Source organism: Pholcus phalangioides, unplaced genomic scaffold (assembly GCF_987345545.1).
Source record: "Pholcus phalangioides strain wild (caught in Gottingen) unplaced genomic scaffold, Ppha-v1.0 ptg000017l_1, whole genome shotgun sequence".
Lineage (NCBI taxonomy): Eukaryota > Metazoa > Arthropoda > Arachnida > Araneae > Pholcidae > Pholcus > Pholcus phalangioides.
The window spans coordinates 54,563,316-54,581,434 of NW_028301610.1; the positions used below are offsets into that span (position 1 = coordinate 54,563,316).

Sequence of the window (18,119 nt, forward strand, 5' to 3'; positions counted from 1 at the left end):
AGGTACCAACTGTGCCATAGAGAGCTTTATCTATTACAAATGGCGATACTTTGGCCAGCGGTTTTTCGGCATCTGAAGAGTGCAGAAAGAAAAATGAGACAGTTGATGAATTTGAAGCAGTTACATTGACATGTGTTTGGTTTGAAGCAGTACTTTGACGTTTTGGTGCATTTTGATTTTTTCCCATATTTGAATGGGTATTGTTCCACTCCCACCCACCATCATCATCATCATTTGGCGTCCCATAGGGGAAAAGCCTAGGCAAATTTTGCCACCCACCATACCCACCATGGAGCCCTACGAGGGGACGCGTACACGTAGCTGGTGAAGGTTAGTAGCAACGTCAGGTTAGGTGGGAACTATACACCACCAAAGCAGGCGAGCAGACGCGTTCAAGATCCAAGATCGTCGTGAAGCAGCACCAACAAACTTCAACGACGTCCGGCAGGCCCGGCCCCTCTACCTGCCCAGTAGTGTAACCCCTTCAGCCACCGAGGCGACCACAGCCGATTGACCTGGATGGGGCTAATCCAAGCCTCCCGTTTCGGCTGAATCCGAGGCCAAAGCTAGCGCATCAGGCTAACCAGGATCCCCATCTCCAGCCTTACGGGTCTCCACACACGGCAAACACGTACAGGACAAAACAAGATGCAAGACAAGTACTGCAAGATGTGTAGAAATAAACATGTAATCTGGGCTATTGAAAGTGAATGATATGAGCACAAAAATGCGATGACAATGACATGTGATAGATTTGGCGTTACCCAGAGTGCACCACGAAGAGGCCTATTACATTAAACCCCTGCGTAGAATGGCTAAGCTAGGCATGGTTTACGAAAATGACAATCAATTTATGAATATGAATTTCAAGAAAATATTTTAAAAATGCTCATTTTAACTTTCACCCAACCTCAAGTTGTATTTGAACTTGCATGCAAATTCAAATGTAGTCATGCAAATTCAAATACAACTTGAGCACAAGAAATTAAATTTTAAAATCTTCAAGTATAAAATAAAGTGTAAGTAAATAAATGTTTTTCATTGAGAATTATTATTCTAATTATCATCTATTTTTTCATATTTGTCAGCTGTCATAACATGCAGTTTTATAATAAGATTTAAATACTTTGAATATCTTTTGGGGACAGAATGTATTATAAACACAGAATGCCACGATATTCTTGAACTATAACTGAACATATTTAATATGCATAACAATTCTCCCCACTCACCAACATTTCTTTCCTTGTCTATCTGACGATAAATCAACATGTATGCATTCGTTGAACTTCAGAAAAGGGGGAAAAAAGATAATTAATAGAACCCTAAATCATAGGTTAGAATAAATTTCATTCTTAAATCTTAAATTAAAAAAAAAACACAATATGAATATACATTTTTATATACAAAAATTATTTTGAAAAAAAGATACAGCATTAAACATAAATTTTACAACCCAATAATATAAATGAAAAGTTAAAAAAAATGAAAAGCTGTTACAAAATAACTATAAATTGAACAAGATTAATTCTTCATAGATTTGGTTTATTTAAGTCAAATCGTTGAAGTCACAAGGGTCAAAAACTTAAATGTATATCAATAATATTTTTCTCCCAATAGATATTACACAGATTAAAATATTTTATAATTTGCAATTTTGTTTTAATATATACAGGGTAGCCATAAAATAAGTTCCCTGTTTGGAGGCATCTGCAGCCAAAACTAATGAATGAAATAAAACCAAATTTCATATAAAGACTGCGACAGGCATGGGGAAATAAATTCTGCAAAAAAAGTACCAAAAACGAGTGAATAATTGTAATTAACACATGCAAAATGATGTATGTAGAATTAAAATAATGTTTTAGTAATAAAAAATAAACATACCATACAGTTATGTGTGTGTGAATGAATTTACAAAACCCATAGAAAATAATATTCTGTTTGTCAACATTAGGGTCTCCTGGATGACGCAGAACATTTTTAATGTGCTGACTTTTCCCGTTTACAACATATTACATACAGTGTATGATGTTCTCTGCTACTACGTGTAAACTGTTTGCAACAGCTCGTCTTATGTTCTTTTTCACTACATGTAGATTTTAATTGCTATCAGCATATACAAAGGATTTAAGGTAACCCCTCAGCTAAAAGTCACATGGGGGGATGTCCTGGAAACGGAGCTGCCATTCCATCAGGAAAAATTCACTGATAACTCTGTCATTACTAAAATTCTGAGGTAAAAGGTGCTGTACTGAATCATGAATGTAGAAAAGCCCCATCTCGTTGCACTGTGAGATGTTCTGATGCCTAAATTTGGCATTTGTGAGCATTGACTGACCCATTCAAATAAAAATGAGCCTGGTCACCAAAAACATTTTCCAATGCCAATCAATGGTCAATGGTGATTTTCATTTAAGCAAGAAACATTAGTGTGCACGTAAGGTGCTCATCATAATCTGGGATTTCAAATGCATACTAAATGCTCTAAATCATAGTTCCCAAACGTTTTGTTCCATCACTCCATCTTATGAAATTTTTCTCTCATCGCCCCCAACTCAAAAGCAAACTCATAGGATCCTAAGTTATACTCATAGCTTCTGTTGCCCACATGGACAATTCCATCGCCCACTACAGAGCGATATTGCTCACTTTGGGAAACACTACTCTAAATATTTCTAATTCTGCATACTTCATTTTGCATGTGTTAATTATAATTATTCACTCATTTTTGGTTTCAACATCTCCAAAATCTCCCCATATCTGTGGCTTTTGATGCTAACTTTTTTTTGCAGAATTCATTTCCCCATGTCTTCCACAGTCTGTATATGAAATTTGGTTTTATTTCATTCATTAGTTCTGGCTGCAGATGCCTCCAAACAGGAAAAGTTATTTTACGGCTACACTGTATTTCACAGATCTAGCTATCAGTCTCTGTTGCTTCTTGCCATGAGTAAGTGAAAAACCAACCTTATTAAATGAGCGACTGGTAGTTATATTTTCTATCAAAGGATAAAGAATGTTTGAAATCATGCAACATGTAAAATAACAAAAACACAGATACTCCATACGTAATTTAAAGGTGGAATACATAATTTTAGTGGAATCATTCTATCTTGTTATTTAAAAGCAATATAGATGTAACTTCATCAACATCCAATCAAAGTGAGAAATTGTAAGTTGTGCTAATGAAAAAAAACAAAGAAAAGAAACAAACCTTAAGTAGGCAGCAGGAGAATAATAACCTCTGGTGGGAAGACCTCCATATGTTTTCTGTATATCCTCATAAGTAATCTGTTGAAATTTTATTTTGAATTGAATTTGAATTTTATTTTATTTATAATTGAAATTTTTCACAGAAATACAATAATACTTTCTATGAAAAATTCTGAGTACGCTATTGTTATTTCTATTTGTATATAAGTACTAATTTTCAAACACATACCTTATCAACAGATGCATCGTTGAAACTATACCATTCTCCATCACTGAAAGACCTAAGGATGAAAAAAAAAACAGATTTTATAAGGTACATTACCACCCAACCAAAGAAATTTGTTAGAGATAATAGAATATCATTCATGTACATTAAAATTTTCAAATATACTTTCACTTCAGAAATTTTCAAAAAGTTTTATGAAGTCAAATGTGTTCATGAAACAGACTGTGATTATGTACTACTATGTTTCTGAAAAAAAAGGGAAATAAAGATATACCACCTATAAGATGAGTATTTTAAAACAATTTTAGGAACCCTTTAAAAGAAATTAAGCACAAGAAAGGAAACACACAATTAGATACAACCATAATCTTATTACTGTATTGGAAGTACAGTACTTCTTGGAATTTCCTTTCAGCATTCAGCACAGTCTCATTTAAGGTTTTTAACAACTGGCTGTTGCGAAGATATATTTCGGAAAGAGAGAAAATTCAACTGCCCCTGCGGGAAATCGAACCCACTTCCTTTCACTTTCCGGGTGAACATCCTAGACCACTAGACTACAGAGGCACAGAATCTCTCAATCTTTCCTTGGAGCTCGTGTACACTGAAAGAAACCGTACATGGACGGCCGGACCAGACTAAGGCCAAGCTCACAACTGCTGACGTTGCCACCAGATGGCGACATATACAAGGATTACGCCACTCTCCGCTACCATACGAAGGTTTTTAACAACTGGCTGTTGCGAAGATATATTTCGGAAAGAGAGAAAATTCAACTGCCCCTGCGGGGAATCGAACCCACGTCCTTTCACTTTCCGGGTGAACGCCCTAGACCACTAGACTACAGAGGCACAGAATCTCTCAATCTTTCCTTGGAGCTCGTGTACACTGAAAGGGACTGTACATGGACGGCCGGACCAAACTAAGGCCAAGGTGAGCTTACCCTGATTCATATATATGCTCTAAGGAAGTAAAATACCTGTCCTCTATAGTTCAATGGTTAGAACACTCGCCCGGACAGTGAGAGATTTATGGTTCGATTCCCCAGAGGAAAGTGAATTTTCTTTCCGAACTATATCTCGATCTCCGATTGGTTATCCAGGCTTTTGTACTTCGTGTGAACAGCGGAGAGTGACCTTGTTTCTCTCTATTGTATCGGATTTGTTTTCAACAATAGAAAAGAGGGACCCCCCTTCATCCATTTACTGAAAAAGCAGTTTCGGTGACCTTGACTAACATTGGTCTGCAGTATGTAAAATCCCACCTTTCAATTGATAAAACATTTTGTACATACCAAACTGTCTGGCAGTAGGGGATCCAGAGGAAAATGCAGATAAAGATTGTTGATAAGGCTTTCTTATTCTCTCCCAGAGGATCTGAAAGAGATAATCTTTATGGGGGGGGGGGGGAAGTGAAAACCAACCACTGGAATGGGAATTCATGCCCTATTAATTCTTTTATCCCCTTCAGATTTTCCCTGACTTTTGGCAAATATTTAACATTTTTGCTGACTTTCCCTAACCATTTTCTGATTCCCTGATTCTCCCTGACTTTCTAGGTTGCTGAGAACCCTGCATAGGTATTGGGACCTAAGCGGGTTGAGATGATTTGTATAGGCCTCTTTTCCCAATTAATTTTCAAAAAAGATGAGCCCCTAAGAACTCATGGATATTTAATGCATTATCCCCATCCAGACATCCCTGAATTTTGTATATATATGAGATGTGCAGCAATTCTGGCCCTAAAGATGAATAATCAAACAGAAACGAATAGAATAAAAAGTCATCACATACTGTTCAGAATATCTACCATATTAACACGACCAAACCTTGAATCCTGCGAACTACACGACCACAGAAGGCTCCAACTGAAAGGGGCCGATGGAGGGTGATTTTTTATCACTAAAACATAATATTATTTGCTTACACTTAAAAAATGCTCAGAGTCGGCTCTGTATGCTATAAAATATAGGGTGGGTAACCTACAAGACTATCTATCATTCATAAGAAGGATTGCTCAAATGTAGAAAAGAATTTTAAAAAATGAAATACAATTTCTTTAATTATTGAAAAACCTTCATGTGCCACTTTTGGCATGCATTGCGTGGGTTGGCCACCCCTGGTTAAACTCGTCAAACTGTTTTTAAAATTCTCATGAGTTGCATTATAGCTGCCACGGTGAACCTTCTAGAAAAATTGCTCTCTATATCCAAGATGTTTTTCTGACTGAGTGATAAATGCCCCCCAACACAAAATAATAACAATAAAACACAAGGAGGGATTATTTATGCTTTCTTTCTTTCAAACTGAGCGCAACTTCGGTCTATTGCCATGGGCAATTTACTACTGAGTGAGTTGTGCCGAAAGTGTGTGTATACCTAATAGTCTGCGCGCGTGTATATAGTGTTTTGTCTGATTTTTCAGTGCCGCCATCTATATTTCAGAAAAGAAAGTGAGTGAAGTGTAATGATTGAATAAGTATACAGTTGCAAGCCTGTTGCTCTCTGTGGAGAGACTTTTTAAGAGGAGATTGGCTAGTATTCGCGCCCCAAAATTGACAACCAACTTCAGCCGACCACCACTGTACTGTGACAACGATAGGGTTCGAACCCGGGTCCTCACAATACGAGTCTGTCAATTTGACTACTACAGAAGCAGTTATTTATGCTGTAAGCATAAACATATACCACCTCAAAAGGAAAGGAAAAACACATCCTTTCTCTCCCCTTTTGTTATCACACTTTGAACAAACGCTGCCTCTGCTCACTGGCTGTTGATTGACAGGATGGGGAGAAGGAAAACATGTTATCAGTAGAAGGAAACTTAGAACAGTATCTGGGCTCAGGGTTGCTGAAATAAGAAAGTTTTAAGAACCCAAGATATTTTGAAATTACTGAAATAAAGCAGATTAAGTTAGACCAGATATCTCGGATTAACTGGCATTGAATTTTTTTAAAGATTTCCTCTAACTGCTGCACTTATTCCAAGAAATATAATACTTTAAAATGGATTGGTAAAACACAACATTTTAATGAGTCTCATCATTGGTACTTATTATTTAGCAAGTATTTTTTTTAGAACTGGATCATTAGTTTGTGGGAGGAAGCAAATGAAAAAGAAGGAAAATTTAAAAAAAATAAAAATTTTCCTACATTTCTTTAAATTCAATTTTTTTTGTGAGGAACAAATTATGTATAAAATTTCAACATCTGATGCCAGTAAAAGTACTTTTATAAAACTTGAAAAATGCCACCAATAAGATTATTGGCTACATTCTAGAAAATGTGACCGATTTGGCGGCATTTTCCAAGTTTTATAAAATTTTATAAAAAATACTTTTATCAAACTTTTATAGTGTAATTCCGGCCTTAGGGGAAATAATATCTCATTTTTGTTTTTATGAACCTCATTAAGATGTGTGTGTGTGAAGTTAAAAAAATATCAAAAACATTCCCTGCTACTTATTACCTCCCTTAGCGAATAGAATGCTGCTGCTACCTCATTGACAAAAAAGAAGGGGAAAAAAGTCATGATTATGAAAACAAACTTGAAACAGAGATAGTAAAGTAAACTATGTTCATAGCATATATACTGTATTTTCACTGTGGCCTACTGAATATCCTCTCTCAGAGTAAAAAGAAAAAACTTAATAAAACAAATAAATTATTTTATTATTTATGTGCTACTTCTGTAACTATATATATACAGTGGAACCTGTCTTAAATGGAACGAATATGTTGTCTTGTAATTAATGCTCTTACAATCATAGGAAATCTCTTTAAGGCGGAAACTGCCTAACATGGAAACAGAAGGCATATTCAGTCTATTTGTAGATACAAAACTAAAACGGAAAGAATTTTTGTCCTTTGGAATGGAGGAAAGTTAAGTTGTTTGGATCCCCTTTATGTTAAGCAAACTCTTTCACTTCTTGGAAAAACAGTGTTTATTATCTATCTGAACTGGTTCTGGGGGGGGTCAGGCTTGATAGGAAGCAGATTTACTATTCAAAATTCAATAAAAGCTTGTTCAGCATCTCATTTATTATGGAAATGTTGATTTTTATTTATTTATTTATACAATAATGTTGGCCAAGGCCTAAACACGACAACGCAGTTGATGGTGACAGAAAAAAGTTTTAGATTTTTCAAAAATATAAATGGCATGGGTGAATCAACGACAGTGGAGGGGAGTGAGTTCTAGTTAGAAATGTTAGAAATGATATGCGGAAAGAAGCTAAATTTAAAGCAGTCAGTGGAACCGGAGATAGGGTTTACTTTAAGTGAATGATCAAGTCTGCTAGGTATACATGTTGGCCTGGAGATAAAACCAGTGGTATCGAAATTTAAATGCCCATGGAGAATTTTAAAAAGCATGGTTAATTGAGAAAAAAGAAGGTGAGTACTTAAACGTGAACTTAATCTTCTCCCTCTAAGTTCAGAGACAGACACATGGGAGGACCAACTGTCATAGATAAAGCGGGCAGATTTATTTTGTATTGATAAATTTCAGCTTTTCGATATTGCTAGCAGTGTAGGGGTCCCAAATTTCAGAAACATGGGAGAGGACTGGAAAAATATAGGTTTGATAACAGAGGAGTCTGACATCGCGAGTAAGAGTGTTTAAGGTTGCGGCGAAGGAAAAAGTTCATTGAGACATTTTTGATAGATATAAGTGATGTGTTTATTCCAGTGCAGGTCTGCTGAAATGATAACACTGAGGTATTTATTTATATTGAGAAAAATGAGGAATGAAAATTCGAAAGGTGAGAGTTTGCATGAAATTTTCACGAGAACCGTTTTAGAGATGTTGAGAGGCATTTGCCATGTGGAGCACCATTGCGAGATGGAATTGAGGTTGCATTGGAGAAGTTCTTGGTCTGACTGATGATTTATGGTACGGTAGATTACGCAATCATCAGCAAAAAGTCTAGTGGTACAGTTGAGGGTTTCATGGAGATCGTTAATAAATATGAAGAATAAAAGTGGGTGAATTACTGAGGAATGGGATATTAACAATGTTGATGTACAGGGTGTCTACAAATTCCAAAAAGAAAAAAAAAGTTTGATGACTTTTCTATGACCTTTTTTAATTTGACAAAAGGAACCATGCTGGACTGTTTCCTTTAATCAGTGGTTACCAAACTGAATAGCGACACCTAGGAAGAGGGGTTTGGGTTAATAAAATAGGGGGGTCATAATGAAAGGGGTAACACAAATGAATTTACAAAATTAAAAATTTGATAAGAAATCAATTATTTTAATCCCCTTCAAAACTTTCCACAGAGTATGGTGAAGATGTCAATGCATATACACACATACAGACATGCCGACATTGGCATAAAGCCTTTCAGTAGTGCTGAATATTGAGCTTCATCTTGATGGGGGGGGGGGAGACAACCCCTTCAACCACAAAAAAGTAATTTTTTTAAAATTTTTAACACCTTTCAAATATAAAGATTTAAGTACAACACCCCATAGGAACTAGACCCTAAGCGCTCAAGCCACACATTTCTTATTTTTAAAACAGTTCTTATTTTGAAGAAACTGTCCTACTCTTTGGGAAGTTTTTCTAAATTAAATAGCCAAGCATATTTCTTTTGTGAAAAATGGTTAGAATAATGTTTTTTTCAGATAGTCAAGAACTTTTATATATATATATAGCAACCCTTTTTCATCTCTCAATATATAAAAATTTAGGCATCAATATCAATTTTCTAGTTGCCAGAGCAACCAGATGTCTGGGATTTCTTAAACCCTGTTCTATGTTATTGGAGAAAAATAATATGAAGTTTTTCTTTTTCAAATACAAAAATGTATAATTACTTGATGTATGCATAATAATGCCCGTTACTTGTATTTCCTGCATGTACCATAATTGAAAATAATTCATACACATATGGGCCCTGTAAATGAGAAAATTATAAAATCATTGTGATATTGTATGATAATTAATATTAATTAGTAATATAAAACGGAAAAATCGTGATTGAAATAATTAGAAGTGTGATGTATTATGCTGTGCTGAACTTAGTTTTATCACTCAAGCGGATTAAACCAAACAGGACAATATATTTGGAGAAAATTCCAAAAACAGCTGCACAAATACCTCAACACTTTAACAAGACATATGACAGTTGCATAGTTAGTCAGATTTTTTTAACAAGTTTTTATTGACAAGCCTTGATATAAAAACATGTAAAAAGCCATTCCAAACTGGCTTTAAATTCTATGTGGAAGTCTAGACAGCCCTTATACATAAAATGTTATTAGTGTTGTAAAACAATGTAATAAATTAAGGACATACCAGGACCAACACAGACCTGTTAGAACTGGGGCTTTATTATTCGTTTATTAATACAATATTGATTACTCAAAAACTGTGCTAGAGATTGTGATTCATCAATACAAAATATAAAGAGCTTACCGTGTTAATGAAGCACAGTTACAGATGCATGATCTTAATATAATGAAGTTGTTTGCAGCTTTTTTTTCATAAAGTTGGATTTGCTTTTAACAAATGCGGAAATTAAAAAAACACACACTTACCCCCCAGCCCTTGTGGTTTGAATTTTGGCTCTGGCAAAATTTTTTAAATCTGGTCAAAGTGGATGTAAGAGATATCTTTGTCATCAGCTCAGAATAGCTTTTCCTAGCATCATTCATAGTTTTGAAGCACATAACTTTGACCTCCACCATCATCTTCGATGTCATTTTGGGTTACAACAACAAACATAATATACACCACCAGATTCAAATTTCACGAGCATATGAACACCTGCTTTAATTAGACCAGTTGCATTTCTTCATTGCTATATCCTTTGGAGTCAATAGCATAGTTTTTGTTTGCTATTTTCTTGAATGTCATTTTCCAGAGATTCAAACTCTGAAATCGATTATGGAACTTCCAGTTTTATACTTCTTTGGCAAGAGTAAGTTTTCTTTTCGTAGCATTCACAGAGATTAACATTTCTTTCACAAAAGCAAGAAACATCTCTGTATTGCAACAATCCATTGCCAGTTGCTACTATTTGGCGGACTGCCATAGTGCCTTTCAGCACAGGTATATCATTCGGGATAATTTTTTTTATACCTTTTATTTTTGATTTCGTACAATTATACATTGATGGCATCTTTGAGAATTGTGAAAAACTGAGTAGCATCTGATGTCATTCCCACATGCTATCAGCTCTCCTTTTCAATATATCACCAACAGCATCAACTGCTCCTTTTTCATGGTTTGCTTCAAAAAAATTACAAGTATACCACTTGAATTATTTTGAGACATATTTGTCGAATAAGTAAAAATTTTTCTTTTGTTTGTACTGAGTACAAGATCCATCAGAAAAGTGAACCACATTTATTTCATATTCTTCTTAAAAATGTGTTTCTTGAACAATTTCATTTCTTTTTGAAAACATTGATTAAGTCTGTTAGGTTCTCTGCTCTTTTGTTATTTTTGTAATGTCTATCATTTTACCATTCTTTTACACCTTTTCTTGTTTGCACTTCCATTCTTCACACTGTACAGTGCTATTCTCATCCAGCGATTTAGAAATTTATTCATAGATACCATCTTGTCATGACAATTCAAACAATTGCCATACATACAGGATTTAGACAATCTCAGTTTATATAGTGCAATCAATTTATATTTCAAATTACTGTGCTGCCAACATAAGCATGTTTCCCTATTTCCAACTTTCTTTTGCTTCATCATTTTTTGTTGAAATTGAATGGTAATTTGATGTTGGTATAAATCTCACATTTATGTCTCTCACATTAGTGATCCAGAGTATATCCAGTGAGACTTGGGGGGGGGGGAGAGGAATAGAGCCAGGAAACAAAAATAATTTTATAGGGAAATAATTGTCCTGTCCCTTAAAATACAGAATGTATTGCCATATTGTCATATAACAACCTGTATTCATACTAAAATGCCCCTTATGCCAAATCTCCCTGGATCTGTGCCTGGCAGTGATTTTGACGATCTGTACTATTTAATTTTCGTATTTAACTGAAAAATATGATGGAGAATGTGGTAAAGGGTTTAAATTGGATAGATAACTTATTAAATTTAACTTAAAACTTCAAAACCTCTTAACTCAGAAAACTATACTTTAAATCATAATTTCTATTCTGTTGTGTCGGTTGAGTTTTTCGAAGACGTAACAGAGTGGACAAATTAGCCTAAATTATTTTTTCCATTATAAATTTAAATGATTTGTGAAAAGTTTTATTTTATTTTGAAGCATATCTTCATGTGCTATCACTAGATGCTGATACAGATGAAAAAAAAAAAACTTAATTATTTATGATAATGACGTAACAGAGTGGACATCTGACAGAGAAAAATTGGGTACTAAAGACATAACGTGAATATTAAGTCATTTTGCAAAAGTCAAATCCAAAATTGTTGATCACGAATTTAAAGTAAACCTTTCAATGAGCTCAAAAGTGTTATCAGATTTAATCTGGTATAATAATATATTTCCTAAATGACCGTAACAGAGTGGACATTTTAAAATGGGAAAAACTTTGGGACATGAACGAAAAAATTGTTTTTCATAAGGAAAAAAAAATTTTTCTCAAAATTTTATTGTCAGTTTTATTCATCTATGGCACATATATAAAATGTGATTCCAAGTTTTCTGAAAAAATTCCAGGTTTGCACCACGTCTCTTTGCTTAACACTTTTTGAAGCTGGGACAGCCAGATTTTCACTTTTTGCTACAAACAATGATTTTTAAAAAAAAATTAGATACCATCTGAAACAAATTAAGAAACACTGAATGCAGAGAATTAAATGAAGAACTAGAAAACAATTAAAATTACCACCAGAGTGCTCTGAAATTTTGTAAAAAAAAATTACAAAGTCTCGGAAACAGTTTGATACTTTTTTTGGGAATGACCCATATAACAGAATTCTTCCATATCCTGAGAATTCTTTATTGCTTATCTGTGCAATTTTGATTGCTTATAATAAATATCGATTTCAGCAAAGTACACCTATAACAACTTTTCAACCGATATTCAAACATGGAATTGTCACAAATTTCTTAATAATCGCTGTGGTGGTCGAGTGGTTATAGTGCCGGACTCGTGATGCGAGGATCCGGGTTCGAACCCCACAGTGGTGGTCGGCTGAAGTTGGTTTTCTGTGGTTCCCAACTTCAAGGCGAGAATGCGAGCCGATCTCCCCGTTAAAAAGTCTCGCCACAGAGAGCAACAGTCCTACAACGGTAAATCATTCAACCATAACACTTCACTCATAGTTGGTAAAACTGGGGGCAGATGACAGCACTACACATAACAAGCATTACACAGAAACAAACTATACGTCAGGTTGCACTACACGTACACGCACATTCCCGCATTTACCGATTCGTTGGGGGGTTCCGCGGGGGGGGGGGGGGTGCATGTGTGGTGTAGCAGTAGTAGGTAGGGGCTCGGGGATCCATGATGTTCTTAAGTCAGCCACCTCGTTGGGCAATTTGCCTGTTGTGGCGTTGTATTTGTATTTGTATTTATCTGTAAATGTATCTTTCTGCCACCCACTGATAATACCTCTTTTCTTTAAGGAAGACTTTCTTTTGGAAGAAATTCTAGCAAAGCTGTTTTGGGTATGGTAAAATCCTATATTTTGTTTCTTTTTTTTTTTTCTACTTTTCACTGTTAAATGTTATTTTGTTTGCATTTGATAATTTTTATCACACCATGGTCATTTTTGCACACATTTAGACAGAGACCTACAATTTATTGCTTATTTCGAATCGCAGCATTCAACATTTTTGCTATTTTTATACTCACCAAGAGGTTGGTATGCCTTCTCCTGGGCATGGGAGTCCCTGCGGTAGCAATCTGTTTCTGTGGTTATGTTGTCACCACTTCTATTGAACCTGTGCATCAGGAAAGTTTCTGACAAGGACGAATCAGGTATCAAACTTGCGACATCTATAAACATCCTTTTGTACTTTAGGTGAGTATCATATTGACCTGGGCTACGGTGCTGTTTTTTTGCAGAAAACCTCACTGGGAAGAAAGGGGATTGAGGTTGGTTATTCCCAAAGAATCTGACCTCCAAACCACCTTTAGTGCACATTTGTCATGCTCAAGCTAGATTCGGACGTTGGTTGTGGTGGTTTCATTGTATGCAAATGAATTTTAAGAACATCCAAGTGCAAAATGCTATTCATTGCTTTAAAAATTACAGCTATACAGTTGGTTGAAAGCCAAAAATTTAAAATAAAAGGAGGTCTCAAAAAATTTGTATTACTCAGTTTTTTATTCTCTATTCAAATGGGGAAAAAAATTAAATGAAAATATTTTCCAGTATCTGTGCTCTTAATAAAAAAAAAAGATTTACATTTTGCATGCTTATTTGGCAAAAATGATTTAAATGCATTATTGGACTTATATTTGGACATTATTGGACTTATATTTGGACGATATTTGAAGTCCACAAAAATATCAAGGGACAAAAAGCAATGATTGACACATATTTTTGTTGATGCATTCAATTAGATTTATGTATTTGATTAGATGTATTCAATGAGATTTTAATTAATTTTCTAATTCTTATTAAAATGTATAATTTTAATCCATCCATTTCAACAATGCTCAAGATTACTGAAAAATGTGTATTGTGCATGTAAAATAATTTTGCATGTACTGATTTTGTTAAAAGGAATCATTTCTTGAGGCAGTATGGATATAACAAAGTTAGCGTATAACAAATAGTTTTGCTGGTTTTTTTTTTTCAGACTTTTTTATAAGCAGATCTAGCTGTATTAATTTTTATAAAAAATTATGAGCAAAACCAAAAATACCAATAACATAAATGATAAACATGGTAAGCTTCATTAATATTATCTGATGGTTTGTGATGTGGAAATTCTGACATTCTGTGATTTCTCCTTTCTCACTAATCCAACAACGTGAATTACTATCTGTTCAATTCAATTTCAAGTTATTTAAGTCATTAAAGTTGGCCGCTGTGGTGGTCGAGTGGTTATAATGCCGGACTCGTGATGCGAGGATCCGGGTTCGAACCCCACAGTGGTGGTCGGCTGAAGTTGGTTTTCTGTGGTTCCCAACTTCAAGGCGCAAATGCGAGCCGATCTCCCCGTTAAAAAGTCTCGCCACAGAGAGCAACAGTCCTACAACGGTAAATCATTCAACCATAACACTTCACTCATAGTTAGTAAAACTGGGGGCAGATGACAGCACTACACATAACAAGCATTACACAGAAACAAACTTTACGTCAGGTTGCACTACACGTACACGCACATTCCCGCATGTACCGATTCGTTGGGGGGTTCCGCGGGGGGTGGATGCATGTGTGGTCTAGCAGTAGTAGGTAGGGGCTCGGGGATCCATGATGATCTTAAGTCAGCCACCTCGTTGGGCAATTTGCCTGTTGTGGCGTTGTATTTGTATTTGTATTTATATTGTCTCTAACATACTTGAATGTCTAGAAAACTTTACTTTAAAAATACTTTAAAAATTACAACCAATGTAGTATGTTTATAAAAATGAAAGTCTGTTACAGAAAATTTGTAGTCTCTCCCCCCCCCCCCCCCGTTTCCAGATGTAATAAATTTGCCTGAGTGGTGCAGTGGTAAGATGCTCGTCCTCTACCATGAAGGTTTCCATCACCATCCAAGGGTTCCAATCAGGGGGAAGAACATCAAAAATAAGTTCTTTACCCACCGAGCCTGAGATGACCACCGATAGATGGCACCTTCATTTCTTGCCCAACTTCCTAGATGGAAATTTCTGTATGGTAATAAGACCGCAGTTGGTTTGCTATAAAGTAAATGCAATAAATACACATATTTTCCCTACCACATTTCATTCCTTTATATTTCCACTACAATATAGGCCTATGCCTTTTCCTTCTAGATATTGCAATCACACAATATCTAATTGTGAATGGGATTATTATTAATACTTTTATATAATTACACATATATACACACAGATTTTCATTAATTTTTCTTTTCTGTGTGAGGAATGAATACGGAAAGGGACAAGGATGTTCACAGCACTATTCTTCAGAGGTGGTGGCACACAAGTTATTTTGGGATTTGAGGGGAACACAGAGAATCTCTAAGGAGTTTTTAACCTTCAAAAGACATTTTGAATTCACAGAAATTCATTGAAACTGCATTCAAAGAATTTTTTCAATATTTCAAATTTTCTTTTTATGAATTATTGAAATTTCCTGAAGATCTTCATTTTTGGGGAAGAGGATGCATGTGAGCCTCATATACCTCCCCCTCTCCCTGTGTGGGCCTCCAAATAGGGGACATCAGGATTTTGAAAAATGATCAGGTGTTGCATGGTGAAAAAAGGTAGGGAATTACTGGTCGAGGTACAGTAAATATCACACAGTACATGTAAATATGTAATTACAAAGGAAAATATTGCTGATGCAAGAAAATTTCACTTAAAAAAATTAACACATCAAGCCACCTCTTTTTAAGAATCTCTGACGAGATCAGTTTCATCACTAAAATGGTATAGAGAAGGTTGAAAACAAGAGAAAAGTCATTTCAACAGGTCCCCGGCTTTAGAAAATACATTAGAAATGGTATATACACACACACACACATATATATATATATATATATATATATATATATACATACATACATTGAGTACATGTTCTTTGTCCCCCCGGAAAAAGTTGAAATGATGGCCTTCAATTTCAACTTTTTTTCCTTCGAAATTCCTTCTATTTTCATGTATTTTAGATGATCGGTTTCAGATTGGATATTCGAGAAATTTAGTCCATTTTGAATAAACTTGCAATAAAATACATAAACTTTAACATATAAGTCACAATCAGGTAATGTGCAACACGAAATGACTGAACCCTACTTTAAATATATGAAATGAGTATCAATCATTTGATACTCATTTTGATATATGAATGAGAAGAAATATTTGTTGTCACTTACTTCACCCATAGATTTTCTCAAATTTTTTTCATTCGTAGAAATTTCTTGGTTATTCAAACCATCTGGAGATAAGGTAACATTAGCACCAACATCAATCCCTTCATCGTCATCTGTGGGATCAGCAATGGAACTTCCTTCAGGTGAAATAGGTATTCCACTTTTGGGGAAAACAGGAGGGCAACAAAGACCTTCATCATCTGGAGCTGACCCATTATCTATTATATCTACATCATCAAATGTATCCTGAAAATTAAAAAGCTCTTATGAAAAAATAAACTACAGTTGAGCCTCTCAATAACAGACTCTCATGGGATCAAAACTTTTGTCTGCTAACGGGGAGTGTTCGCTATTGGGGAGGTATGATACGCAGTTGAACCTCATTTATATGACTTTCACATTTATAAGACGTTTGGCTTCGGTCGCAATTGGTTCCTATATGTAATACTATACTATGTGTAAAAGTGATATACCGGTGGTTATGCATAATCATCAATTGTCTCGATAAAAAAAAGTTTTATTAAATTTCACTACATCTATCACTTTTTACCAGCAATTATGCATGATTCCCAAAGAAAGTTGGAAAGTCTGGTTGAATACAAAAAAATTTATAATCTTTCTTTTGTTCATTAAACCAATTAATCATTTTTACCCGTACATGATGCATGCACTACACATATTTTGCAATATAAATTAAAATAAGTGTGAAGAAATAAACGTTCATAACAACATTATCAATTATGTTTGTTTTCTCCATATGTATCAACATGTTGAAACAAAATTAACATTACCATTCAGAATCAGCATCCTGGACAATAATTATGTTATAGTTAATCAGGTAATTAATTCACTGATTATCATATTTATCAACACGAGATGGGGATTATACATAATCACCATTGAATATGATAATTTCGCAATTTATGAGCAAAAATTCACAGTTTGGGAAAAAATTAGTTTGTCAGATTTTACTGTCTGCTATCGAGAGTGCCAGCTAATGGGGAGTGAAATGCATTAAAGTCTTATTCCACGGGACGGGAATTAGAGAAGTGTCCGTTAACGGGAGGTGTTAGGGGAGTGTCTATTAAGGGAGAGGTTCCACACTGTACTACTAAACCAGACATGCACCTCGTCCATATTCCTCTGCGGAACTTTTAACAAATTGCTGCATGTTGGAATGTGTGTATACATATAACGAACCTTCCATGAAGTTGGTTTCTGTGTAATGCTTGTTATATGTAGTGCTGCCATCTGCAATGAATTTTTTAAACTATGACTTTTTTCTCAAATCATAGTATAATTAATAAATAATTGCACCGTTATGGGGCTGTTGCTCTCTCTATTTCTTTCTCTATTAATTTGATAACACCATTTTTATAACCAGTTGGAAGGAATCGTCTTCGTTGACATTAGCTAAGGTTTTGTCTTTTCGACCATCAAAATATATTCCTCGCACATTTTGTTCTAGGAATTCTAATTTGCAAAAGAACTCTCTCTGATGCTCTTTCACACTTTATTTCCATCCGGTCTATTGTTATACTATTTGGCTTCTCTTTTGTCAATAACCCAACATCTTCCAGCACAGCATTCGCAATAATTGCAGCTGATCGATCAGACACACCAGTTCTATCACAAGCCAGACCAACATTCGGTAATTCAGTTCTCATCTGTGAGGATGATGGTAGAACTTCAAAAGCAAATGAAGTCCTTTCTTCGG

General features: G+C 35.0%; 1 protein-coding gene and 1 non-coding gene across 2 annotated transcripts in view; both read right to left on the reverse strand.

Annotated features, from left to right (window-relative positions):
- The window catches only part of Usp47 (ubiquitin specific protease 47), a 507,668-nt gene that overhangs the window by 256,653 nt on the left and 232,896 nt on the right, over positions 1–18,119 (reverse strand). Inside the window, exons 13-17 of the mRNA XM_089246367.1 lie at positions 16,406–16,648; positions 9,264–9,343; positions 3,446–3,497; positions 3,218–3,294; positions 1,233–1,288 (exon numbers count right to left, since the gene is read on the reverse strand). Coding sequence (XP_089102493.1) covers positions 1,233–1,288; positions 3,218–3,294; positions 3,446–3,497; positions 9,264–9,343; positions 16,406–16,648 — 508 coding nt within the window. The remainder of the gene's footprint in view (positions 1–1,232; positions 1,289–3,217; positions 3,295–3,445; positions 3,498–9,263; positions 9,344–16,405; positions 16,649–18,119) is intronic.
- TRNAS-GGA (transfer RNA serine (anticodon GGA)) lies at positions 4,220–4,293 on the reverse strand. The gene has a single exon. It is a non-coding gene; the product is annotated as a tRNA-Ser (tRNA).